This window comes from Phycodurus eques, chromosome 19, assembly GCF_024500275.1.
Source record: "Phycodurus eques isolate BA_2022a chromosome 19, UOR_Pequ_1.1, whole genome shotgun sequence".
Taxonomy (NCBI): domain Eukaryota; kingdom Metazoa; phylum Chordata; class Actinopteri; order Syngnathiformes; family Syngnathidae; genus Phycodurus; species Phycodurus eques.
Genome location: NC_084543.1, coordinates 6432708 through 6460503, shown reverse-complemented (window position 1 = coordinate 6460503; position 27796 = coordinate 6432708). Strand labels below are relative to the sequence as shown.

Here is a 27796-nt window from a genome sequence, read left to right as displayed (position 1 = left end):
ACCTTGCTCCTTTCACTCTCTCTGTCTGATTATTTTCTTATCATTTTGCTGCGAGACAGCACGATAGCTGTGGTTAGAGGGGGTGCCAGTTGCATTAGGCAGATAACTGCCTGCTTGTGTGTGTATACTGAATGACCTCTTGTCGGGAGAAATAGGCAGACATTTCTTCGAAAGCAGTCATCACGTTGCCTTTGAACTGTTCCTGGCATGCAAGTTATTATTGAATTGTATCTCTCATTATTCTCAGCATGCTTCTCCTGTCTCTTGTCTGCGAAAGGGTTAACATTTTTCCTCGTACTCCCGTATTGCATTCCTCATAAAAACGCTCTATTCTCAGACTTGCAACTTTATTGTGTGGCCCTAATATACTCTTTTATGGCTTTGCACCGAAAAACAACAAGCCAAACATTATTAGGATCTGCATTCTTTTTACATGTCAAAGCCATGGGAGCGGATGTACTAGATAAACCAGTTTGAGTGTGAGCAACACGTTTATTGAAGTAGCTCGTCATGCTCATAACAGACTGTCACCAACACGCCCTTTTTTTTCGGCGAAACCGAGCAGAGTTACCGTCAAATGAGTGCGTCTGCGACCAACCGATTAATGCTTAACTCGCTGCGGTCCGAGCAATGAAGATGTACCGGCAAATATGTGAGTCGTGTCAAGTTCTGGTTAAATTGTAGCCTATGTGTGTGTGTGTGTGTTTTTTTTTTTTTTTTTTTTTTTTTTTTATAAATGTGGCTTCCTCCGGGTGAACAATAAATTCAACGAAGGAACAAGAGATCAGGAATGAGGTCAACAAAGTGATATGAAGTGGAAGAGAGAGGCGAGTAGGGAAAGTTTGAAGACTTATCTCAGTAATGCGAAGGGACAGCTGAGCAGTGATGAGGAGTGCGGTCACCACCATCTTCCTTTTAACCCTTTGGTAGTCTTCTAGAAATACTCGTGATTGTTTGTGGTTCCTCTCTGCCATAGATGAATTAGATTGACAGTTGGTTGGACTTCAGGCATACGTGTGTGGACGTGAATGTAAAGGGTCTGCTTTTAACTTTCACCCATATCCTTGTGCTTCTGGTTCATATGCTGCCATTTGATAAATGTTTGATAATAGTTTTCTAACTAATACACGTGACTCATCCATTTCTTATAACAAAACATGCACTGGCGTTGCCAGAAAATGTGAGTGTGTGTGCACTCTCTCTCTCTCTCGCTCTCTGACACACACACAACACACACACATTCAAAATCAATACAGTCTCTGTATCGCTTGTTAAAAATCTGGTATGTACGGCAAGCGTTGTTAGGTACGTTAAACACAAGGCTTAGCTTGGGCGCGTTTCTACATGCGACCGTGTCCTTCCACTCGTTTTTGGGGGGTTTACGTCTCTGGCAACGGCAGCTGAAAACACGTTTCTCAGAGTTGAGAATGAACACTCGCGCATTGCCGCGGAGGCTCCAAATGTTAGGCTACGTTTGAAAGCTGCCAACTCGCTTTGCATTGCCATCAGATGCGTGTGGTAAACTACTTTTACAGGATATGATGTGACCATACGCCAATGAGCAACAGCGTTTTCTCGCTTCGATTTTGTTTTTATTCTTTTTCATCTTTACCTCACCGTTAGAGACTTCAATAAATAGTTTGACATACTATCACTTCAGTTGTCGTATCACAGTTTTATTTTATAACTTGTGTTATACGTGAGAAGCTGACTTGTACTTTTGACTCGCTTTATTTTGTAGTTGACACACAGAGGTAAGATGGCATCTGTATTGCTACTTGTATTTCCACAAGACTCTACATTCTTTTGAGTTTCTTAATTATGTACTCATTTTATATAATGCCCCTAGTGTTCAGACTGAGACACCGCATAACTGAAATGCCTTGTGTTCCAGGCTACAGTTAGGTGAAATGTTTCTCAACGTACAGTTGGATGTTAAAATGTCAGTAATGACAAGTTGTTACTCTAAGAAGTGTAACATTAGCGTGAAATTTATGCCACGTTCAAGACAAGTTTGTTTTGTGTTTTTGGAGCAATGTTTAATTCAAATGCCTGGAATTGAATATTCTCCTTACATTCTCAGAGCAGGGAATACAACCAGAAAGTTCAGTAACAATCAATTTCAATGCCCTGAATTTGATTCAAATAAAACACATTTTTATCCACATTCCAAGACGTGATGGTATTTTCAAGCATCGGTACTTGGTTTTCAAGTACTCAAACTAGGTGCTTGTACTCGGTCTTTAAAAACTAAATGCACGATCCCTATTTTTCTTTGTTTGTTAGAACACATTGTTTTGATAGATTAAAAGCTTGGACCAACACTGGCTAGCTTTCAAAAGTGATATTGAATAATATGAGTGACAGTTAAAAAAATATATATATATATTTTATTTTTGTACTTGAGTAAATGAGTTGATTCCGTAGATCTGCTTTTACCAGAGAGTGTTTAGTGTTATCTGGACGTCTACTTAAGTACAGAGCGTGAGCACTTTTTCCACCTCTGCATATTCTTAACAATGACTAAAACCTCACAGTTTGGACCCTTTTTGCGATTTCTTGCAATCTCCTGACGACTAGTTTTGCTCACTGCCGGCGGTGAGAGCGCGCATGCGCGCTGCTGGCTCTCCGCGAATCCGCTGGTTTGGTGGGGATCGCATCCGCGTTCCCTGCGCTCTCGCTTTTTTGGCAATTAAATCATATGGCAAGCTAAATACGAGAGGACGACACACGTGTTTTAATGGGAGCTACCCAAGTGGAGCCATTTGGCAGACGCGTGGGACAGAGCGCCGCGAAGAATAAGAAGAAGAAGCGGTCCTGCTGCATTCAAGGAGAAAACAGCGAGCATGTCTGCTTGGAAAAGACATTCACGTTTGCGTATTCAGGCAGCAAATGCTTCTGCTGGGAAATGATCGCCTCCCCAAAAGAGATCCGGTGGGAGATGGTTTGAATTTTGACTTCACTGTTGGTGGGTTATTCACGTTTTTTTTTTTTTTTTTTTGTTTTTTTCCCCCCCAGGCTGCGCGTCGACTGCATGTAGACACGCTCCCTGGCCTCTCTTACTTACTGTACTACTGAGGGAAGCGGACACAAGCATGCTTTTTCTTAGTATACATTCTTGAATTGGTTTGATCTGTAAAGTGTGTGCGTGTGTTTACACTGATAAATGCTCATGTAACAGCCAAGAGGCAAACTGATCAGCTGATGTGATCTTGGCTTTACTGTACGGCTGATGACACCTTCTGCATTCGATGTGTGACACTTGTTTTACTGCACTTCATGCAAATGCGATTATTATTATAATTTTTTTTTTTTTTTGACGTGCCATTTTACACACATCACTTGTGTGCGTGTTTAAATGCACTTTGCGAGTGATGACAAGCAGGTATGTCCTGCAGAAATTCAAGCTTAAGTTGATCAACTGGTTTGACAGTGGGCTCCAACACAAATTTGGAACTTCATCCCAGCCGGAAACTGTTAGAACAGTTGTCTTTTTACAAGCATCTCTTTTAGTTGTTATGTAATCATGGCTGCCACTAGGGTGGGGGTCCTAAATACCTTTAGCGTGGGAAAACATTTCCCATTTGAATTAAGCCCACGGATGATACGCAGCTGTGGCCACTGAGGTGGTTCTGCTTCAGTCCAGCTGTTAGCCAGACTGCATGTCTGAAAGATGAGATTTTGGAAAATTAGCATGCTTGTAGTTTTGCCAACACCCTCCCCAGGAAATGCAGCACATTGATTTTCTCTTACTGGATGTAACTCAAGATCCATGCCGCTATTGATTGTTTGCAACTGTCTGCACGGACCACGAGGCTAATGCTGATGGCCTCGACGAACCCAGCAATATTTCCAAGAGGCACTGATAGGGCATATTTTATAAAAGAAGGACCGAGCATGAGCCTGCACAGACTGGCGAGGCATGTCCGAAAGTATGTGAGAGGAATTAAGAGCGGCACTGTGGAGGGAAGCCTAAAGTCAACAAGACGGACAATTAGAAAACAACGCTGTGAGAAATTCTCCAATGGAGTGACAGATTCAGGGGTCTAAGAACTCCAATGAAGTCCTACTACCGATACTGGAAACGTCTTCAACAAAAATAAGTTGTGTTCTGACAACGCCTTCTTCTCCAACCAATTGTTGCTATCACTACGGTGATGGGGAGCTCGGCCTCGTCCCTCACCGCAGAGACCGAGTCGGACCATGGTTTCCGTAGCAACCCCTACCCATCGTCACCCCCGGTGGGCTGGCTCAGGACCAGTCACAGCAGCCCAGTGTGGGGCACCACCTTCATCACGCGCCAACAGCAGCAGCAGCAGCAGGAACCGCCTCCCCGACCTCACCGAGAGCGCAGGTAAGAGCCAACAAGGTCAAAAGCAGCCTCGAACTGGAGTGCAAGCCAGGAGGGTGCCCCTGGCCCACCAGGCATGAGAAGGTTACAGGAGAAATAAGAGTGAAATATACGCTCTCATTCCTTGCCGTTTATGCTGAAAAAATATCATTATCGACGCTGTTCAGCATCCCTGCGTGGACAAATACAGTATATTGTATCACCAAGGAGACACACAGGAGAGCCAATATCGCCATAAGGTGCCTTTTGAGGCGAAACCATTTCACCCCAAAAAAAGTTGATTTCCCACTGAACTTAATAGTCATTGTTTTAAGTAGATGCTATACTGTTAGAAATGCGCATTGCTCAGGCTCCCACACATTTTGGTTTTCAAAGCAGAGTTCCCAATATTGCCAGCCCTTTTAGACCATTTCGACTGATCTTTTAGACCCACTGAATATTGTGTTCTTTGACGATATAAACACCGAACCTACCAAAAGAGCGAGCAAAATTTCTTTCACCAGGAAAAAAAGTTTGTTTGTAGCTTTTTCTATTCTTTAGTAATAGGCAGTAGAGCATGGGTTGTTTTCACCAAAAACACTGGTTTCTGACCAAAAAACTGTGAAATTGTATCAAATTATTAAACAACAAAAAACAAGACTGAGAAAGGGCTTTTGCTGGAAAAATAGTAATTTATTTACAGATGTACAACTGGCAGCACGGTGGACGACTGGTTAGAGCGTCTGCCTCACAGTTCTGAGCACCGGATTTAATCCCCGGCCCCGCCTGTGTGGAGTTTGCATGTTCTCCCTGTGCCTGTGTGGGTTTTCTCTGGGATAGGCTCCAGCACTCCCGCGACCCTTGTGAGGATAAGCGGCTCAGAAAATGGATGGATGGATGGATGGATGGATGTACAACTAAGAAACTTGCAGTGAGCAACTCACCGTATAGTTCAAATTGAATGTCCGTTGCTTTTTTTGCATGGAATTTGTCATTCACATTATGAACTATTCCAACCGTAACACATACTCTGTTTTTACCATGCATCATGCATATACAGGTATATACTCTGTTCTAGTGTGAGATGCCTAAACTTGTCCGTCTTCCAACGTGTTGGCATTTCGCTCCCTCATAATCGATGTGGCAAGCTGAGAATCACACCCTAATCTTTATCTTCTACACAAAAGCTGTGCTGATCTCAAATCCAGAGCGACGTAAAGCCGCCATCTACAGGGATCTCTTAGTCATTGCAGTGGTTTACAAACCTGAGTTTCACAGACAAGCTGGGCGAGACCCTCTTCCACGCCTTCCTGTTGAAAAACGTTCTCGCTGTATATATGTCTGTGGCAGTTAACAGTGAGAATCCAGTTTACGAATATACCTGTAAACGAGTCAATCACTTACTACACACGCTGTAGTTGTCAGAGCAGTGTGTGGGACATGCCAAAATCCCATGCATCAATTGGGGGGGAAAAAGGGATAAAATGTGTGTAGAAGCACCTATTAAGATACTTATCATTGTACTGGTATATGTGCAAATGTTTGGCCACTGCTCCATTTTCATGATGACTGAGTGATTTTGATGAGGACACCAAATGCACTTTATGGTGATATTGACCCAGGAGATGAAAATGTGGAGTTTTAAGTTTCCACTTTGTGTAAAAACTTTCTACTTGAGTTTCTAGTGTGAGCTCAAACACTCACAAACTCAGTTCTAGTTCATCCCAAAGGTATTTGTTAGGGTTGAGGTCAAGGGGTCTCAGGTTCTTCCAGAGCAAACTCAAAGCATACCTTTATGGCCTTTGTTTTGTGAACTGTTGCACATTGATAGAATAGAATTGTCCAAAATGTTTTGGTTATAGAAATACTTACGTCCATTTGGTGTGTAGGAAAACTAATAGTTCTTTTGGCACAGCTCACGGAGAATTTGATGACCTCACAGCCATGGATCAACTCATAAAACCTTATCAAATCTGAGGCTGTATTTTCCATGTGATTTTTCTATCTTGGACTTTCAATCTGGCTGAGCTGGATTTGTAAACCCAAATCCCAGCCCTTTGGCATCTACAAGCGCAGCTGCACATTATAGACTATTCTGGCAGTGGTGTCAATTGTCTCGCCCTGAGAAGTGATTGATCTGACTGTTTTGAACCCAGTGAAAACAAGCTCGAGGGCGGTCGATTAGAATATGAGCTTTTATTAAGCTCCTACCTACCCCTGCTTCATTTTCTTCACTCATTTTGGGGAGTTAATGAAAAATTCCACAGAGAGGAAGCATTCTCAAAGACCCGGGCAACACTTCCAGGCATAAGCCACCTACAAAGACAATTTACCGTGAAAACCCTCAGGTCGACCTCATTCTATTCGAAGATGCTGGTCAACCTCCGATTTGTTTGGATTTCAAAACAGTTTTTATGATAGGAAATAATAGAAATTTAATTAATTTGTCCCAGGTTCAAATGTCACCTTCATGAAACCATTTTGTTTTGAGGAACATTTCTGTCATAGTGTAAAGTTTAAAAATTTATTTTTTAAATTTATTTTTTATTTTTTTTATTAACAATGGCTGCCACACACATCAGTGTGAAAAGACATTATCCACTCACGTAATGTTAAATGTAGAAAGATGGTAGTCACAATTGCATAGCAACAATTCCCAGCTAACATTAGCAGTTGACTCCAACATTGAGCATTATGACCTCCAGCTTTTTGCGCAACAAGCATATTTCCTGAAAATGAAGGATTTTAAATGTGCGCGATTTTGTGGGAGCTGGCATCCGTTACACATGCACACTGCACAGACTCCATTTGTTGCACTCAGCTTTCAAGTTGCCAGTGTAACAGTAACGGTCGCCTCTTTAGCGTGTCATCCCAGCGTCCCACCCTACAGGCATGACTCATCGATTTGCGCCCAATTCAACTGTTACACTAATGTAACACTAATTTACCAGTTGGATTAGACGTGGGCGGCACGGTGGCGACTGGTTAGAGCGTCAGCCTCACAGCGCTGAGGACCCGGGTTCAATCCCCGGCCCCGCCTGTGTGGAGTTTGCATGTTCTCCCCGTGGCCTGCGTGGGTTTTCTCCGGGCCCTCCGGTTTCCTCCCACATCCCAAAAACATGCATTAATTGAAGACTCTAAATTTCCCGTAGGTGTGACTGTGCGTGCGAATGGTTGTTTGTTTCTATGTGCCCTGCGATTGGCTGGCAACCAGTTCAGGGTGTACCCCGCCTCCTGCCCGATGATAGCTGGGATAGGCTCCAGCACGCCGCGACCCTAGTGAGGAGAAGCGGCTCAGAAAATGGATGGATGGATGGATTAGACGTGGATTATTGGGTCGCACCGGGAGAGTGAGGCACAAGGATGATGTAATAAAATGGTGACAGTTGTTGTGTTACTGACTCGGAAGCTATGCATCAAAGTAATGATTAATGATGGAGGTGTAACGTACGGTAGCGCCGTGTTAGAAAAGTTTGAAAACCACAATACATTTCTTACGGACATCATTACTCATTTGGGATGTAAGAGGAATGAAAAATTGGAATCGTCAGGCAAGCAAACAAACGATTCCTACGAATTGAGTTAGTGGGAAACGGTTCTCAAAAAGAACTGTTTTTCAATTCCCTTCCCTACATGTCGGTCAACTCCATTGCACATATTACTGTTAAGCCCTGAACAGTCTTCTTTTAAAAGAAAAGGATATTTCATCTTATTTTTTCGAAACATCAACATTTTCCGTTGAAAATGTTACACTGCACTGCTTCAAAAATATGTCACCATAGGGAAATTGGCGGTCAGTCGTGTGTAAGGTCTTTGGTTAGCACTTTTTTAACTGGCTGTTAATCTTAAAAAAAAAATTCTCAACCGCCCTCTAAGGAATATGTTGGAGTCGTTCCAATTTTGCCTTATCTTTTTTTAGGTCATCTCAAGTAGAGCTAGAACATGCAGTAGATATCGACCGCCTGTAACGTATTGGACTTGTTGCCGAGTCACTCAGAGCGTCATGGCCCCTTTGTTAGTTATTGATATTCCCCACATTTTCCCCACAATGGCTTTCATTATTTATTCAGTATCAGTCACCCGCTCCGGCTTTCATCATTCTTAATACCTGCTCCGCGCCAGCAGGTTCCTCTATATTTAACGCTGAATGCTGCAATGGCTGCCGTTGTTTACTCTACTTTTAGCCCACATCAACATTCCACCAGCCAACGCTCGTTTACATCTTTATATTATGCTGTATGGCTACCAACGATCCAGAAAAAAATATGTTTTATTGTGCAACAGGTAGGGCCATGTTCTGGTAATATAAGACATAAAAACATTGTGCTATTTTTTTTTTTCTTGATGTGTACCCTCTTACTACAACTCGTCTAACACATACACCCTCACTACACACTGCTGTCAGTCTAATATTGTTCGGCAAGCTTTGCTGAATTGTGACAAAGCATGAAATATAGAGACAACAGCCTCCGCTTTGCGATAGCCCGTCTTGTGTATTCATTCTTGAGCATATTTTCTGACTACAGTGTTCTCAGCCTTGTTTGTCTTTCGAGAAGGCTCCGATAGTTTCGGCCTTGAGTAAGTTTGCTGTGTTTAAAAAAAAAAAAAAAGAAAAAAAAGAATAATTTTTGTTTTTGTTTTTTTGTTTTTTTCTCCTCTCTCTCGCCTCCATTCAGTGGTCCATTGAGTTTTGGGACCTGTTTGTGTGAAATGATGGTGTGCCGAACATCAGTTCAGATAGGAAAACACTCACAGGCAAATATATAACATCTTTTTTTCAGTGTATCAGCCATTTGTGTATTCCAATAAATTGAGCATCAGTGTTTATTTAATTTATTTGCTGTCAGAAAACAGGAATTCAATTCCAGCCTCACAATATGAGCCTGAAAGCCAATGACTCCAGTTTCTCACATACCTTTCTAAATATTAGGTCGCTATATTCATACAGATTGATGTATGGCGCAGCATCATTTTAGCCATCGTGATTGCTAATGACTTTGAGAACCCTGAGCAACAAAAGTCACTTTTTCCTCTTCAAATAGTCGAGCCCAGTGACTGTTCTCTCTCTTAGCATGATGGATGATTGCATTTATCGCCCCTCTACTCCATGGGCTTCTCTATCCCTTTTAATTTGATTAAAACTGTCCAACACCGGACTGGAGTAGCATGGCCGCTAGCCGTGCCGACGTCTGAATTATTTCAGTGTCTGTCCTCCCTTGTTGGAAGCTGGCTGATAAAGATGGGGTCAGCTCCCAAAGCACCAAATCATATTTGGCATGCAGCTTATGTCTTGATGCCGTAGCTTTGTTTGCAAAACTGGGCTATTGTTGAGTCTCTCGTTCCTGTTTGTGCGTCTTTTACATTAGAACTGTGTTACAACACAGCACTTGCGCAAACTGAGAAGTTCCCTTCTTGCTGTGTCAGCATGGCTTCTGCTGAGGAGGCTAAAACCCATTGGTACAGTACTTGTGTTGGTCACTTTCTCTCTAAAGGCCATCATGGAGTGACGGCTTGCCTCCTTTATACCCACGACACTGTTCTGCTGCCGTATCGTCACTTCTTTCCTCTCATTCTGGAGTCTCTTGTCAGCTTCCTGCTTGCGCTAGCTATTTGCCACAGTGCACTAAAACCCAGTCAGACAGTTTCCTCTGTGTAAATATTCAAATATCCCAAGCTGTCTCCTTTGCTGACATACTCACTTTGCAAAAATGAACATGGGTCATGAAATATTCACTGAGGGCAGTGCTAGAGGTCAGGAGCCTCTGTACCTTTTCCTTTGCCCTTTTCCTGTACTAGATTTCAAGCACGGTCCTTTGCTTGGGAACTAGATATAAAATCCTGTTAAGATTTAATTGGGTGATGAGACCTTGGTCCTAAGGTCCTTGTGCTCATAAAGTGTATATCGGGCTTTCATAAATCAGCAACAGAAGTGTTACTGTTTTATAATTATATAATTTGAAGCCTGAGGTAGTATGTTAAATTGAACAATGGTGTCCTTGTTTTGTACAGCATCATATCCTTGTTGTGTTGTCGAGCAGGGGAATGTTTCAGTTCAAAACTGGACTTTGAAACGGAGTCAATTTAGAGGTCTGTTTGCGTAAAGATCCATTTTTAAAATAACATGAGTTGAATTGGTTCTGGTTCGAGTTGTTGTGTTGCCACATCACTATAGGCTTTTTAATGGGTCTTCACAACAATTTGTTGTTAAATTGTACAAACGTTAAGAAATTCAGTGGATGTGTTGTGCTTAAATTGCTATATTTTGCATTACAAAATCTAGATTTTACTACATTCTGATAACTGTTTGGGTTAAGCCACATTTTGGATTAAAGTAATTATAAAGTTACTTGTCAACCAGATCCTTCACTTGCACGGTGGAGGTGACTTTAGAGTGAAAAATGTTGTTCAAACTTGTATGGCAGCGGGAGTTGTATAATATAGCAAGTCCATTTTGCCTTAAAATCATGTGTGCTAACAGGAATCCTTTTAATTGCCAAGCTATGTTTTTGGTACCAATCAGGGTTCCTGCCTTTGAAAAAGCTCTATCAGAACTAGATTGCTCCAAACATTTCCTGCCTACTCATTCTCCTTTGTGAATAATGATAACAGTGCATATTCAGCTTGTTGGTCTAATAATCACAAGTTTCACAGCCTGAATTATTTTCACTTATCATCGACAAAGTTGTGTCATGGCATTCAAGTAAAACTGTGCCGGTAAGGGTTTATCTCACGAGTACCTCGCTTTCTTGTGAAGTGTTTTATGTGGAAACCTGTGATAATGTCAGCACAGCAGGAGTTATTGGCTTCACATAGCCTATCAGCCTATCCTTAGTTGCTATTGCAGGCCTGTCTATCAAGTAGCTATTTTTTAATTGAGTCAAATCTAATGTGTTCATTGACACCTAGCCCAGCATATTAACAAAATGTGTTTGTAAGCATTTAACTTAAGGGATGTAGTAGAAGTGAAACTCGACATGTTGAACCCAACATTAATGAATTGGAATTGATTAATTGTCGTAATGTGGCCTCACATGTTCATCATGATAAATAGCTTAAACTGTTTGATTGGTGGTTGAATTGATTCCGTTACCCAATCGATGCCGGGCCGTATAGAATAAGCAAGACAAAATATGTGGTTTTGTACAAAAGGATTAAAGTTGTACTAGTTTCATCTGGTTACAAGATGGAGTGTCATTGTGAGTCACCTAATGGCATGCTGTCAGTTGTGTAATGTCCCTAAGGTGCTGACTCATGCAAACTACATGCTCGTTCAAACTGATTTCTGATTCACAGGTCCATAAAATGTCAGCACTCTATGAAGATTGTAGCCAATTCTTGGTGTTTTGAAATAATAATATTATAATTTATTTTCAATGTTAGTGTTCAAAAGTCATGGTACTTTCCTCCAGCAACTCATTCAACACTTAAGTGTGAGTTGTGGTGGCGTTGATATGTACATACATCGAGGCATCAATTTTCAGGATGGTGCTCGATTTTGTGTAGTATTAATAAACCAAAAAGCTTCTTCAAGGAGCAGGCCAGACTTTTCCCCTCGGCCCCCGGGCCCTGGGCCAAGCCTGGAAAGGCAGTGCTAATGACTGTCGCACAAAGGCCAAATGTCTCGCAGTGAGGCGGGGAGAAGCTGGCGAGACTCGGCTTACTTGATCTCGCAGCAGAGTTCAGTATGCAGAGTGAATCCAAGCAGCCAGCAGTAGACTGGCATACACACAATCAGCAGCCTTAGCACCTGGCCTCACTTACCCATGGTGCATCCGGCATTGTCTTCCATCTATTTGTAATCTGGACAGAGCCATGAACACTTGACTCATTTTCAACTTTGCGCCTGACGTTTGGAGGTCAACTGAGGATACATGATTGCCCTACAGCCAGTGAACATTTATGCAAGGGTCGTTGAAGCCCTGATGATTTATTCAGACTAGGTACTATGCACTGAAATCCTCATTGCGAAAAGATCATTATTCTGAAGGTGGAGTTCTCCATCTCTCACGCTTTCGCTCCACTGTAAGCTGTTGGCTGTCTGCCCGGGTCTGCGACACCGAGCAACTGAGGCGCTGAAGTGGGCACTTTTAGAGCAGCTTGACTGAACAGGGCCAAGGAGAAAAGGTGCGAGCATGGGTCTGTGTGTTGGCGCACATACTTATGTTCGTGGCGCACTGACGCAAAGAGCATCTTTTTTTAAGTACCGTCCTGGAATCACTGACCAGAGTTGTGCATTTCTTTTAATCCAAGGCCAGGATTGTGACATTTTATTAAGTTACCTGTGCCTTATCGGCGTACACTTAGAGCAGAAAATAATGAGGTAATTAAGTGTGATGTTTGAAAAATCCTCAAGAGGGTGATCAGCTCATTGTAAAAGTCCTTTGAGCTCTGACGCCTGCTACAGACAGACATAAATTTCCCTTCCCTTAGCTCCAGTGCCAACCAAATCAATTGATTTGACAAAGTTGCCATGTGCCTGACACTACGACTTTGTAGATGAAACAGCTTGACAGTTATGGAAATGGACATAGGGAAGGAGCTGTCATCAAACATGAGGCACTGACGCTCGTTGTTGTCATGGCTGTTTCAGGTCCTTGTAGACAGACAGACAAGAGGACGGGCCTTTGGAGAGCTTTGCGTGTCATCAATTATAACCTTGGACAGCCACAGTTAGAAGAGGGCAACATTTTGCTGCAAGCATCTTGGGTTGCTTTGTAATGGAAGCATTGCAGTATTTCCCTTGTAATCTACTTAGTAACCCCATAAACACACAATTCCCATAATCATTTTGAACAATTGTTGAAGCAAAGCAAAGAGCCGAGTACGTTTTGTTGTTGTTGTTGTTGTTTGTGTTTGCTTGTTTATCGTGAACATTGGAAGACCGATATTTTCTCCTCTCTCTGAGGAGCTGCTTAGGTTGGCGTGCTGACATCAGCACAGGAGAATAAATACTCCCCTCTATCAGGCCACCCTGCCATTGACCTCTGCACCTTAGAACCTAGTCACTTTAATAAGCATCTGCCAAAGTTTTATCGAGGCAACTGGACTCTTCTTGGTTGTGGAAGACTTTTCACCTATAATCCAAAAGGCTTTTTCAATGCTAAATTTTAGGAGTTGAGTCCTATTTATGTCTCTGGTGGGTGTGTCAATTTGGGGTGGTCACGTGAGGGTGGTTGTTGTTGGCAGGCGTGGCTGGTTTATAACAGTTTTTGAAATAGCTCGTCTGTGACCACTTTTACCATGGAATGAGACAATCATAAGTAGGCGATAAGTGATGGAATAAACCTCCTCTTCTGTTTCGAGCTCAGCGGTCCTCTCATTCCATAATTTGTCGTCCTCGAAGAAAGGCCTCTTTATTTTGAGATGAAAATGAACTGCTTACTCAAAGACGCTGCCCTCCTATTTTGCGCCATACATTTTCAATGAGCGTCTTTAGAACGAACACCAAGTGCTTTTATATTTTCAGCTCTTGTGGATGCACCAATACTACATATATACGTAAGTATATTTTACAATGATTAAAATCACAGCTTTAATAAAACTTTGCCTGTAATCACCAAAAAAATAAAGCATTGAACGTGATGACCTCTCGTTGTCTTTCTGCGGACAACACCTTTACCCTCGGGACCAAAGTGAAGAACAGAAAATTGCTTTAGCTCTTAGCACTACGCCCTCGCTATCCCATCATACCCACAGTGCCTTGTCTGTGTTAGTGTTCACACATGAGCAACTTGAGTGACAGTGACTTTTAAGTGTTGGTTAAGACAAAGCCACCAAGCGCACATCCCTAGCTCCTCTGACTACTTGCATACACATATTAAAGGTCAGTGGGAGAGCGGTATTAGAATGCAGCCCTATGGGGGGCACAAGCCAGTGCAAACTGTAGGCCGGTCCCAAACCCGGATAAATGCAAAGTGTTGCGTCAGGAAGGGCATCCGGTTTAAAACTTTCCCAAACAAATATGAGCATTCATCCAAAGAATTCCATACCGGATCGGTCGTGGCCCGGGTTAACAATGTCCGCCACCGGCGCCGTCAACATGCAGGGTGCCGGTGGAAATTCAGCTACTGTGGGTCGAAGTCGAAGAACAGGTGGAAAGCGTGTTCTTTGGCAGAAATAGAAGAGGAAAGCACAGAGCCTAGAACTGAATGTTGGGACTATGACAGGAAAATCTTGGGAGTTGGTTGACATGATGATTAGGAGAAAGGTTGATATATTGTGTGTCCAGGAGACCAGGTGGAAAGGCAGTAAGGCTACAAGTTTAGGGGCAGGGTTTAAATAATTTTACCATGGTGTAGATGGGAAGAGAAATGGAGTCGGGGTTATTTTAAAAGAAGAGTTGGCTAAGAATGTCTTGGAGGTGAAAAGCATATCAGATCGAGTGATGAGGCTGAAACTTGAAATTGAGGGTGTTATGTATTATGTGATTAGTGACTATGCCCCACAGGTAGTATGTGACCTAGAGGTAAAAGAGAAAGTCTGGAAGAAGCTAGACGAAGTAGTTCTGAGCATCCCAGACAGAGAGAGTCGTGATTGGTGGAGATTGTAATGGACATGTTGGTGAAGGAAATAGGGGTGATGAAGAAGTGATGCGTAAGTACAGCATCCAGGAAAGGAAGAGAAAATGGACAGATGGTGGTAGACTTTGCAAAAAGGATGCAAATGGCTGTAGTGAACACTTTTCCAGAAGAGGCAGGAACATAGGGTGACCTACAAGAGCGGAGGTAGAATCACGCAGGTGGATTACATCTTGTGCAGACGATGTAATCTGAAGGAGGTTACCGACTGTAAAGTTGTGGTAGGGGAGAGTGTGGCTAGACCGCATAGGATTGATCTGCCAGGCAAGAGAGCTAGAGGAAGGCCAAAGAGAACATTGATGGATGTCGTGAGGGAAGACATGAGGGCAGTTGGTGTTCGAGAGGAGGATGCAGGAGATAGGCTTACATGGAAAAGGATGACACGCTGTGGTGACCCCTAAAGGCACAAGCCAAAAGGAAAAGAAGAAGAAGAAGGGAGAGCGGTATTAGAATAATCTGATGGAGAATTGTCTGACTTTGTCTAGTTTGCAAAGTGTCTGTGGTTAAGAAGCCACAATTTTACCTCTATTATTGTGAGGCAATTGCTGCCTCCACTCCTCCATCTCCAGCGCTCTCTGCTGCATTTCTTGGCGCTAATCATACAGCCATTTTGTATGGATTTACTGCCCTCTGTGCCCTCTGGAAAGAGATTTAATTTTTGCTCCCCTGAGCGAGCCAATCTTTCGCTCTCACACTACATTTTTCCTTGCTCATTTTGTCTTGGTCCCATCCTCATGTGGTCTCAATTTTTTTTTTTTTTTACCTACTCTTCCTTCAGATAATCACCATTATCTCACTGGAAGCAAGTGTTCCCTCTCTTGATAGTTTATCTTACTATTCACTCTTGTCCTCTCTATCTCAAGCTTTCATTTCCTCGTAATTTCCAGAAACCTGTCCTCAATATTGCTCAATATGCTGTTGGAAATAAGGGTACAGGAGTCAATTTATGTCCCTCAAGGAAGAATCTGCTCTAGCATTCCGCATAAAATGATTATTGGACTCCTAAATAGCTGTTGTACCTTTTCCAGGACCAAAATAGTACAGGGGGTGTTTCCAAGTCACATGTCAAGAAGGATACCGATGCTGCATGTTTAAGGGTAGTGACAAGTCATTGTACCCTATGGGTAACACAGAACCCAAAAGGTTTAAATCTGACTTTCTGAGTATTAATGCCATCAAATGTGATATTATGGCAATTGTAGATGACTAGAATTTGTTCTTACTCTTTGTTTCGTCTTTTGCAGCCATTCTCACTCTCCTGGCTCCATGGCAGCTGCAGTGCGAGGCAGTGAGTGGTCATGTGGACGCTGCACCTTCTTAAATGTAGGTGGCGCACCTCGCTGTTCGATCTGTGAGGCGCCTCGCCAGAAACCTGACCTCAATCAGATCCTTCGCTTGAGCAGTAGCGAGGAGCACCGCTGGGCTTGCCCCCGCTGTACCCTCAACAACCCTCAGGGATCAAGAGCTTGCTCTGTCTGCGGTTTCGGACCATCCTCCACCACCCCTGCACCTGCCATCACAACCATAGCTGCCACCTCAAACGGTCTCCCCCCTGCTCCTTCTACAGAACCCCCAACGGCTACTGTCACGCCCACAGTGCTTTCAGAACCCCAAGGACAGGTTCCCGTAAAGGAGGACATGTTGAGACGGTCAGAGAGCAATGGGGAAGTGGGTGGCCTGGAGCAGCAGCAGTCGGGCTGGGCTTGCCCCCGCTGTACGCTTCACAATACACCGGTTGCATTGTCATGCTCAGCTTGTGGTGGACCCAGGAAACTATCGTTACCCAAAATCCCCCCTGAGGCATTGGTGGTACCAGAGGTTCGCACTCCTGTACTAGGATTTCCTGTGGCCTCAGCAGTGTCTCCCCCTTTGCTCATTGACCTAACTGATGATTCACCCCCAGCTCCTCCCTGCGAACCCCAAGAACCTCCACATGTGCCCTCTTCTGCATTTAGTGCTTTTTCCTCTCTCCAGAACAACCCTGTGCCACGAAGTAGGAGAGAGGTGCCCCCAACTGGGAGACCACCAAACCAAGGTACTAACACTCCAAGTCCCACCTCTCCTTCAAGTTCGAGTATACTCCCCCAGCCTGGCCCCCAGCGACCTGGCAAACCCAAACATGCCCAACCCCAGGAGCCCTCATACCCCAATAAGCGCCTCAGTATCTTAGAAGAAGAAGACCCTCAAAAGACTCCCCAGGCTGCCCACCACCCTTCCTCAGGAGCCCCCACCTGGAAGTGCCCAGGCTGCTCTTTAGTTAACCCAGGTGGCTTGTCTAAATGTGAAACCTGCCGATCATCACGGGCCGGTGCCGACCTAATCGATTTAGGTTGCGAGATGGTGCGCTTCACCCCGGCTAGCCCTTCTAGCCCGGACTTCAGCACTTGGGCCTGCTCCAAATGCACCCTGCGCAATCCCACAGGCGCTCCAAAGTGCTCTGCCTGTGGGTCGTCCAAACTGCACGGCTTTCAGGAGCAGCAGGCAGCCCTGCCTCGCTGCTGTACACACTGTGGCCTGGTCCTCTCTGGGCCTGGCACAGCATGCTCCTGCACTCCCACCTCTTCTTCATCTTCCACGGGTCATAAAACACGGAAACAGGGCAGAGGTTTTTCTTCCTCATCTTCAGCTGTGGCTTCTTCTAGTTCCTCCTCTTCTTTATCCATCTCATCTAGCCTTCAGGAGAGGCCTGGGCAGTGGAGTTGCCCAGCCTGTACGCTGCTCAATGACATCAAGGCCAAGAACTGTGCAGCATGCCACACACCCCAGCAGTACCTCACCCTTCGCAAGGTGATAAAGCCTCTGAAGAGGAGAGAGAGCATGCATGTCGAGGCCCGTCGGCGAAATGATGAGGGTGAAGCCAAGGAGCTCTGGGAAAACATTGTCAGCTTCTGCAGAGAGGTAAGAAAAAAATATAACACACTCACTACTGATGACATATTGCACCATTAGTAGGGAAAAAGGTTTCACTGTATTTACTCTTTTATTGTTTTGATACTTAATCATTGTTCAGTTTTTCAATTCCACAAACTTTGCTTTGGAAAATTCATGGTCTTTACCATTTTTACCAAAGACCTCTGTTGTTCTGCAACAGAATGTAATTTCACTTGCATCAAGGATGTTTTTTTTTTTTTTTTTTCATGTTTTTCTAGGTAGGACACATTCTCAAAAATCATTTAAGACATATTTAGTATTGCCCCTACTTGCAATTTTTGGTCTGGATTGCTTTTTGGGTGAATCTTGGCCACTATTTGAGAACTCTCTCAAGACTGCTAATGTCCAAAATGGCAGAACTGGTTGGAAAATGCTAACCTCGCTCAAATGTTTAATTAATTTAGAAATCCCCAATCAGAACACCTGATAACAGTGACCTGTTTTAGTGCATGCGATTTATTCAGTATTTGGATGGATGGTCACCTCCTATAACACCACAATGCCATGTGATGATGAGGTTTACTGTATATTATGCATCGCTTCATTCCTGGTTGGGGAAGCTATCTGAGAGTCCCCTCATATCTTTCCCTAATTCTAGACTGACATTAAAGTGATCCTTCACCTCTCTCTGAAGCCACTTCACATCAATACTCATGCTCAACCTGTCCCAATGTCCCAATGTTTTCACGGCTGACTGCATGTGTGTGAACATGGTAAGGCAAACGCTGAGCAGGACTATTTTTAGCCGCACAGCTTGAGTGCAGGGCAGAAATGATCCGCTTCCCTATGGTGAATGTAATCACGAACACAATCATCTGGAGCTGTTCTGTTTAAAGTCTGAGAGTTTGTCTACTCCTCTCAAGACATCATCACTTGGCAAGCAGTTGATCAACATCAGTGGAATTGAGGCTTTATGTACAGAGTTGTTTAGTCTTGTTAAGATGTGTTAATTGTTGTTGTTTTTTTTCCTTCAAGGCTTTCCCCTACAGGGATTTAGAGTCATTCATGGGTGTCAAACTAATTTTAGGCACGGGCCACATCATAGTTAAGGTTTCTCCTCAGAGGGACATTATTACTAATAACCTTGGCCATTAATCATTAAATAATTGTCACTAATTTGATACCCGTGGTCTAATTTATTGAAGCCACAGTGGTTAAATATTGTTCGTCTGAATGCAAAGAAGCCAAACTAACATACAGTATTTCAGGGTGTAACCCAAACACAACTTCTGTTTTGTGAGTTTATAATCATTTTAGTGTGTAACAGGTCTTTTGACAAGCACTGCAGCCAACCCCGGAAAGAATCATTGGCTCTTATGATAGACAAGCTCTATTCGGAAAGGTCCACTACTATTGTCAAAAACAATGTTAGGTGATACAGGGTCACCATGGAAAAGTTTATTGACCTATTATTATTATTATTGAACAGTTATTTTGTAGTTGAATCGGTTTCTCCTCCTGTGTTACTCTCTAACAGTATGTCGGCAAATTTGCGGAAAAACCTTGATTATCTACAAGTGCTGGTTGTTGTGACTGCTCGCCGTTAACAGCTGTTCCCTCCCCATGGCATTGATGCTTTTCGCCAGTGTGCTAAGCGCTCGTTTTTGTTTTGCGTTAAATAAGTGTGATGCCGTGAAATCTGTCTCTATGCATTCTTGTTGGCATGTTTCTGGAGATAAACAGGTTGTCTTCGCCACCTATAATATTTGACTACAAGCTTACAGCCGCCTAAAAAAGCAGCCTTGTATGTCTGCCAGTTTTGCCTCCGCTGAGAGCGGTCTATGTTTTGCAATGCTGGCACGTGTCCACTGTTATGGAAACAGGGAATCGCACTTTGTAGACATCACAACACCTTAGACTCTGAGTCACTGTAAAGTGAAACCCTATTAGCAAATCACGTAAGGTTTTAATTCAACACGAATGGAGTAAAGATGATTGTCTCTTGGAATTATAGTCAGTTGCCAAGCTCTTTTGTGTGCAGAACACAGGCCAGAGTTTTATTTGGATTTGGTTCAAATTGTGTTTGTAATTGTACCAGTACAGTCAGGGGCTGAAAATTGGGTCTGTTTCAGTCATTTTGATTGAATGAAATTGTTGCATTTTCACCATAGATTCATTGTTAATCAAAAGACAGTTAAGTTTCATTTGAGTTTACCACATTACAGCAACTGGATTATTTAATTGAATAGCTTTTAGTGTACTCCTGCATCTTGTGTATAACAGAGGTGAGCACTGGGAAAGATTGACCCTTTTGTTCCTTCTCTTCATGCACTTATTTTGAAGTCAAGGGCTGAATGAAGTGTTGTTCCCGAGACTGTGCTAGTAAATCCACATTGGCACCTACGTCCATAAAACGTCAAAGCTAGTTCAAGGCGTCGTGCGTAAACCGGTGAACTATGCACTCTGCATGCTACATTGTGACCTTGGATGGTGGCGAGGTGGTGACTCTTGTCTGGTCACTAATGCGGCATCAAGGCAACAGAATTGAATTATGAGCTGGCGAGCAATCAATTTGCTACACCGGGAGCTACCACCAGGGTGCCCGCATTACATCCCCTGCCTGTCTCGCAACACGGCTGGTCGAGCTTGCTTCTAACACCACAAATAGGAAACCGGGGGGGCCTGTGTGGCTGTACAAAAGGGTTTTAGATGAGCAGATAGTGTGTCGGATTGGATATCGTGTTCTGTTTGTGTAACTGTGTAGTGAAGTTATGTGAGCAGTAAAGATGAGCTTCATTTCAGGCATCTTTAGTTTTCTGTTTCTTGTTTTAAAGTGTTTCTCTGCAGGGAATGTGTCCAAAAGTTTGTTTGTGATGGTTTCACTTTTGGGTCTTGCCCCCTGTGTGGTACAAGGTTCCACATTGGTCTCCTGCTGTCTATTTGAATGATGCCACCTCCTTATCATTAAAGACCCTGTCAAGTGAATTTCGAGATGTGTTTCCAAATACATTATGTACATATTTGAAGATAACTGCTGAAAATGTGTAAAGAACTATGTAGGGCTCAATTGTGGAGCTATAACGTTAAGCTGCTGTCAGCCACAGGTCACACCCAGAAACTCACATGCAGACAGACCACATTTTTTATGGTCTCTCTATATCGCAGATTTTCACCTGTTACGGATGGTTCTGGAAAGTATCCCTTGCGATTAACAGAGGTTCACTGTATTACAATTTATGTAAAAAGCAAACTTGTCTCACCCATTTCCTTGTCTCCTTTTCGCTCTCCACCCTCTACCATGTCCTTTGTTACCCTCAATTAGAACACGGTGAACTTTGTGGACGACAGTTTCCCCCCAGGACCTCGATCGGTAGGCTTCCCCGAGGGCGACAGCGTCCAGCAGCGAATCAAAAAGTGGCTCCGCCCCCACGAGATCAAATGCAGCAACTTCAAAGACCGAGGCGTCAAGTGGTCCGTTTTCCGCACGCCACGACCCTCTGACATCCTCCAAGGGCTGCTGGGAAACTGCTGGTGAGCTGTCAGAACGCATCACACGGAAATTGGACGCTCCTCAGGCTTCGTAATTTAACTTATAGAGGGAGGCCATGATTGCTGCTATGTTCACTGCGCATAATAATCTGGATGCTAAAGACCTAAAGACTGTAATTGAGTCCACTTTCCCATGTTAAGTACCAAAATAAGTGATCCTTCCTCAAATCAAAAACTCTATTTGTGATGTATAATGGAACATCTTTGAAAGGGATAATATAAAATAATAATTAGTTTTACTCCCCTTATTTATGTAACTGTGCAATTTATCACAGCTGCAGGCAAGATAAGTCTTTCAGCAGCATTATAGAGAGAGGCAATAAATTCTGCTCTGTTCAATGAAGTGTAAAAGACAAAAGAGATGAGAGTCGATTGTCTTGTTTGTCTTTGCAAAACATTTCACAAGCACTGAATTCAGCCTTGACGATACAGCAGATAGGGTTGGTGACTAAGACAGAGAGGCGGTGAAATGAAAACAAAGAGAAAATAAGCTGTCGGAAAGAGGAAAAAAACGAAGGGAAAAAAATAGAAGCGAGATCATGGTGCAAAGATGTACAAGTGTACCTGACAGGAAGATAATTCACAGTAGTCTGGACATCTGGTTTGTCTTTCTGTCCTTGTTTTGTGTCCTTTGGGGTGTCTACATGTGTGCGCGTCCACACACACATACAACAAAGTCCATCACAAAGTTGTCCTTTCCAACTTTCATCAGCAGCGCACACAGCTTATCAAAAATAACCCTCCCTGGAGCCAAATCCTCTCACTCTCAACAGGATGTAACCCAAATTCTTCCTCACTCTCTTCCACACACATAAACACACACAAGCACACGCATACAAATACACAATTGTCCTAATAAACCAGCAAACAACCAATAGAAGTAGAGTAGAGAGATGTGCCAACTGCTTTTGTTGATGATAACAGCTGTAATATAAGATGCCAGCATGGCAACAAGGGATGGGTAATATATTTTTTCAATTTGTATAGTTGTTTGATGCAACATGTATGATTCTATTGGTATATAATTTTGTATCATTTACAATAATCACAATGTGAAAAACTGAACTGCTTCCCATTCAAGTCTACTCTCCAACTTTAACAAAAGCAAGGATACTAGTTCTTGTTGAGAACATTTAAAACTTAAAAGCAGCATGGTGATAAAGCACTGCATTCTATGTATTGAAATGTCCATGATATTGCTGAAAAGATTAATCGAATAACTAAAATAATTAAATTGCAAAGAAAAGTCTGAGCTTCGCGGTGACCACTTTTCCACATAGACTACTTTACTGCACACTGATGCACCACTCCATGTAGAAATATGTTTGCGCTATTGCGGCCAGCCACGAAGAATTAGTACGTAATAGGCAGAACATGTCCAAAGTTTTTCATCATTTCATACTTAAAAAAGAAGTGCAGTGTGTCTACCGCAAAGCAGCACTAACGTGCCACAACAGCATGTCTACAATCGCCAACGCGAGGTATCTACAAAACCACAGGTGCATGTTCAATGGGTTTATTGAACAAATGGTAACAAGCACATTAATTCACAAGCTTCTATGGCCACAACTGATGCCCAGGCACAACACGCAGACTGGCTAACGGGAAGCCATTTAACAGCAAGCTAATAATTGTGACATTATAACATAAGGGGATTAATCAATCCTTACATTTTATTGTTTAGTACCTATAACACCAGCTAAATAAACAGAAGTCTCCCTTTGTCCTTCTGTCTTTCTCCAGGTTCCTGAGTGCTCTGGCTGTGCTGGCCGAGCGTCCCGAGCTGGTGGAGAGGGTGATGATCACCAGGACGATTTGCACCGAGGGAGCCTACCAAGTTCGCTTATGCAAAGACGGGACGTGGACGACAGTGCTGGTGGATGACATGCTGCCCTGTGACGACTACGGCTTCCTCCTCTTCTCCCAGGTTAGTCCGCACACAAGGAACGTGGCCAGTCGTGCCGTGGAATGCGGATAGTCTGCACAAATAATTAATCGCATATCAATCAATATATAGATACCGCCATTTTCCGAAAGGTTGCAAGGAAAAGACTGTTAGGCATTGAGTTGATATTTCTGCTCTGGTGTTTGTCCTTTTCAAGTGCACACAAGCAATTAAAGATGGAAGGATAGAGGCAGCGTTTTCACCTTCTGACGGGCTTTTTATAGTCTTACTTGCGCCAGATTGTGACCCCTGAAGGCAGCCAAACATGAATGTGACTGTTAATGTCCCATAGCGCTCTATGTGACATTCATCATTTGTAACATTGATGGTTTTCTCTGCTTGCTAGGCTTCAGTGAAACGTGCTACCCTTGTTTGTGGAGCTGCTGCAAATCTATCACACATTGTCTTTTTGTATTAAGTCACATTTATGTATCTTGTTTTTTATCAAACGTGCATTATCTCGTAGGAGAAGTGTACCTCAAAAGGGAGTAGGGCAACTATGAAATAGAGCGTTATGCATCTTTTACAGTAAACACATTATTGACGTATGTTACAATTCCAGGTAGAACCAGTGGTAGTAAAAGTACTCACACTCTGTGCTTAGGTAGCAGTCCAAATACTAAAATAATAATAAAGGCTGTGGTAAAAGTAGAAGTACTGATTCAACTCCTTTCCTTAAGTAAAAGTAGAAAAGCACAGACTAAGAAAACTACTTCTTTTTTTCCCCTGTCAATTATTATACAGTACCTGTGTTGATAAACCGGAACAACGGGGGGGGGGGTTTAGTTTTAGTTTTTGTAGTTTTAAAAAAGTGTTCCAATAGCTTTGCTAAGGTTCTGTATAGACTAACAATAGAAGTCTAAATTAGCTAATGATAACTGGGGGAAAAAAGGGGGTGGGGAGCGGGGGGGAAATATACCTTTGCCGTAGGTGTTATTTCAGATTAGACAGGGAATTTTTGAATGCCAGAGGTTTACATACATATTTTACATAAATCGACAACATAAAACAATTTGCTTCTCAATCAATCAAGCTCTCAACTGTACCCCTCTCGATGTACGTCTTTTTCTACGTCATGACATCATCCGCATAGGTTGAAAATTACGAGGCTATTTTGACAAAGGAAAAGGTGGAACATACAAACATGTTTTCAAATGTAGGGAGAGAAATTGATACATAAGGGATGCTCCAATCACATTTTTGCTCCCGAGTATGAGTTCAGGCCCTTGAATTTCAGCTTATATTGAGTCCGATCCGATACCTCGGCATTGCTTTAAGGATTTATATATTTGAGCGCATTTGATTTCTTCCGTAGTGAACACTACATTTACGTCTCTATTTTGAAGCACGTGTCTGTAAATGACTCAACGCTCCTGCATAATCGCTGCCTGAGTGCTCGACTCCACCATCTACGAACAACACTGTTGATTTAATTACATCGTCAATTGCAACTAGTGGGCCCAAACTTGCTTGTCACTGAATAATTCATTCCCACTTGTTAGACTTCTATTTGAAAGTAAGTCGTTTAAATGTCGCGTTTGCTAACTTGTCGCTCTTTCAATAAGGTGTTTGGTCACACTGTATATCAAGCTTTGCAGACTTTAGTATCTTTCAGCTTGCCCAGACTGTCGGTCGTGTAAGCAAAATGTGTCCACATCTCACTCTTTGCCTCTTTGTCCGTAATGAGCTGCAGTCTGGTGCAAAAGCTTGTGTACATTTCTTTCTCTCTCCGAACGCAGAAAACAAGCTTTGTGGACAAAAGCACTGTGGCAGAGCAGATGCACAGATTGCTGCATAAAGTGAGCTCTGTTTAAAAATAAAAATAAATAAAAGGAAGAAGAAAAAGACAATATTTTTCAGGCGACATAATCAGCTAAAGATTTCGTGATCGGCCCTGATTTCTGGGCACACGATCAGATCAGGACAACCCTACTGCTCAAGTAAACTACAGATACCTGAAAAATCTACTTAAATACAGTAACAAAATATATGTACTGTACTTTACAACTTTGCACCATTGATGAGAAAATGAAAGAGACTGACTAACATCACCTCAAGCCAACAGCCCAACCGCAGCATCCTCTTACAAATGTTCTGCGCCTCTTTCCAGGACTGTCCAAAAGTTGACATGTGACACTTTGTTTGTGGTCATTCCAGGCCCAGAGGAAGCAGCTGTGGGTGGCGCTCATCGAGAAGGCCCTGGCCAAACTCCACGGCTCCTACTTTGCCTTGCAGGCAGGGCGCGCCATCGAGGGCTTGGCCACACTGACCGGGGCTCCGTGCGATTCCCTAATGCTGCAGGTCAGCTCCACCAACCCGCGGGAGGAGCCTATTGATACGGACCTGATCTGGGCCAAGATGCTCAGTTCCAAGGAAGCTGGGTAAGAAGACCATTGGTATAGAAATGTCAAGAGTGAGGTGATTTTACCAGACATTTAAATGAATTTGGTTTTATCCTTGCGTGGGAGTAAACACTCAATATCATACGTTGAAGACACATTGAGAGTTTTTTTCCCCCCCAATCTGCGTACAGTAATTGAAGCGCTCCTGTTATTACCACTTTGATATTTGCGCTTTTATAGCAACACCAGACAAACTAGTGGAGCCCCAAAGTGGCTCAGTGATCTGCAGCCAGCCTGGCGCCCATCTGTCAGACAAGCTGCAGTATGTTTTAATAAATCAAAGCGGACCAGCCGGGCCTGTCATGAGAGCGCATACTGTAGGCCAAACGGATAGGGTTCATCACCAAAGTGGAGGAGTATTTTTGCTATCTGATTTATCGGCCCACATTTTTTTTCCTTTTCTTTTTTTCTGACAATACAGATAAGTACATTGTGTTTGCCAAGACACAGTGAAATCTGACAGGTGTCCTCATGTAGGTTTCTGATGGGCGCCTCGTGTGGAGGGGGCAACATGAAGGTAGATGATGCTGTCTACGAGTCTCTGGGTCTGCGCCCTCGCCATGCCTACTCCATATTGGATGTACGAGATGTACAAGGATACAGGTACAAACTCAAATCAATTATTTGAAAGTGTTGCTAATACCCTTCACAGTATTTGTAATATCCCCATCCTTAAATGCAGTCCATTACTTATGCACTGCCGTGGATGTTTACGTTCCTCAACTGGAATCCAACTGCCACCGACGTATATATTCGTCAAATATGTTTTTCACCAGGTAGTCATGGAAGAGTGTCTCACTCTGCTTGTCTATGAAATTTAGGTTTCTAAACCACTGTATTGACTAACAGATCCCTGTAGATGGCGGCATTGTAACGCTTTGGTTTTGAGAGAGTGGATGTTTTGAGTAGAAGATAAAGATTAGGCGATGAATCTTGGCTTGTCACGTCGATTATGAGGGAGAGAAAAAAAGAAAAAGTCAGACAAGTTTAGGCACCTGACATTCAAACTGAGTACGTGTATGTACGGTATAAACAGAGTTTGTGTCGCAATAGGTAGCAAAAGAGTATGTCACGAGTCATTATTGCTCCTCACGGCATGTTTCGTAGTTGTACATTGGCAAATAAATGAGAATTTTGCCATTAATTTCTTGCCTTTTTGGTCAGAAACCAGTGTTTTGGTGAAAACAACCCATGTTCTGCTGATGAATAAAGAATACTCGTGCACTCACTGTAGTGGTCTCGCCATGCTGCACTATTTGCATATACTGGCCACTCATGCCAGAGTAGCATCTGCTCCATTTGCACACTGATTGAGGAGTATCTGTAACATTTGCACAACCAACATTGTCCCAGATGATCGCACTACTCATCACTTTAAACCGCATACACTCCTTGAAGTCTCGGCGCCCTTTGCACAATGGTCATTGCACCGGACTATTGCAATATAAGTAATTCGAACTGCTCTAAGTGCTGGAGGACTCTGCATCTTTTTGCACAATTGTTTTTGTCAATGTCTTTATGTCTCCAAAGTGTTCTGTAAATTGACTGTCTGTTGTACTAGAGCGGCTCCAACTACCGGAGACAAATTCCTTGTGTGTTTTGGACATACTTGGCAAATAAAGATGATTCTGATTCTGATAGGAAAAGCTGCAAATGAATTACATTTTTTTTTCAGTTGAAAGAACAGAGAACTCTTTCTTTGAGTAGTTTCGGTGGTCATGTTGTCACAGAACACAATATAATGTGGGTCTCTAAAGCTCAGTCACAATGCTCTAAACTGCTGGCAATACTCAGCTTTGAAAACAACTGGCAGTGAATGAGTTAAGTGGAGTCAATTAGCATACACTCACTGGCCTTTTCATTAAGTACACCTGCACCCATACTGTGTCTAATGCTAGCAATAGCAAAAGAACTGCATAAACATGTTTTGGTTATTGCGGTTTGCAGTGGTGTTTTTGCACCATAATACACCTGTTTGAAACGCCATACTAATTAACTCTCAGAATTGAGCATTGTTATCGTTTTAAAAAGGCTGAATCTTTGATGCAGCTCTTGTTTTGGGAGTTGTGTACTTTTGTTTCCTTGACGTAGGCTTTGTCATCTCATGAACAAAAGGATACAT

General features: G+C 43.0%; 1 protein-coding gene across 5 annotated transcripts in view; it reads left to right on the top strand.

Moving 5' to 3' along the window:
• capn15 (calpain 15) overlaps positions 1 to 27796 on the top strand; it is a 42433-nt gene that overhangs the window by 1891 nt on the left and 12746 nt on the right. For 2 of the 5 annotated variants that reach the window (XM_061705636.1, XM_061705635.1), the window contains exons 1-6: positions 3013 to 4354; positions 16152 to 17805; positions 21101 to 21309; positions 23071 to 23254; positions 25430 to 25653; positions 26152 to 26277. In XM_061705636.1, the coding sequence (XP_061561620.1) occupies positions 4158 to 4354; positions 16152 to 17805; positions 21101 to 21309; positions 23071 to 23254; positions 25430 to 25653; positions 26152 to 26277 (2594 nt within the window). In that variant the 5' untranslated portion in view covers positions 3013 to 4157. Of the gene's footprint in view, positions 1 to 454; positions 653 to 3012; positions 4355 to 16151; positions 17806 to 21100; positions 21310 to 23070; positions 23255 to 25429; positions 25654 to 26151; positions 26278 to 27796 lie in introns of those variants that run through there. The other 3 variants (XM_061705638.1, XM_061705637.1, XM_061705639.1) reach the window with 3 other exon arrangements.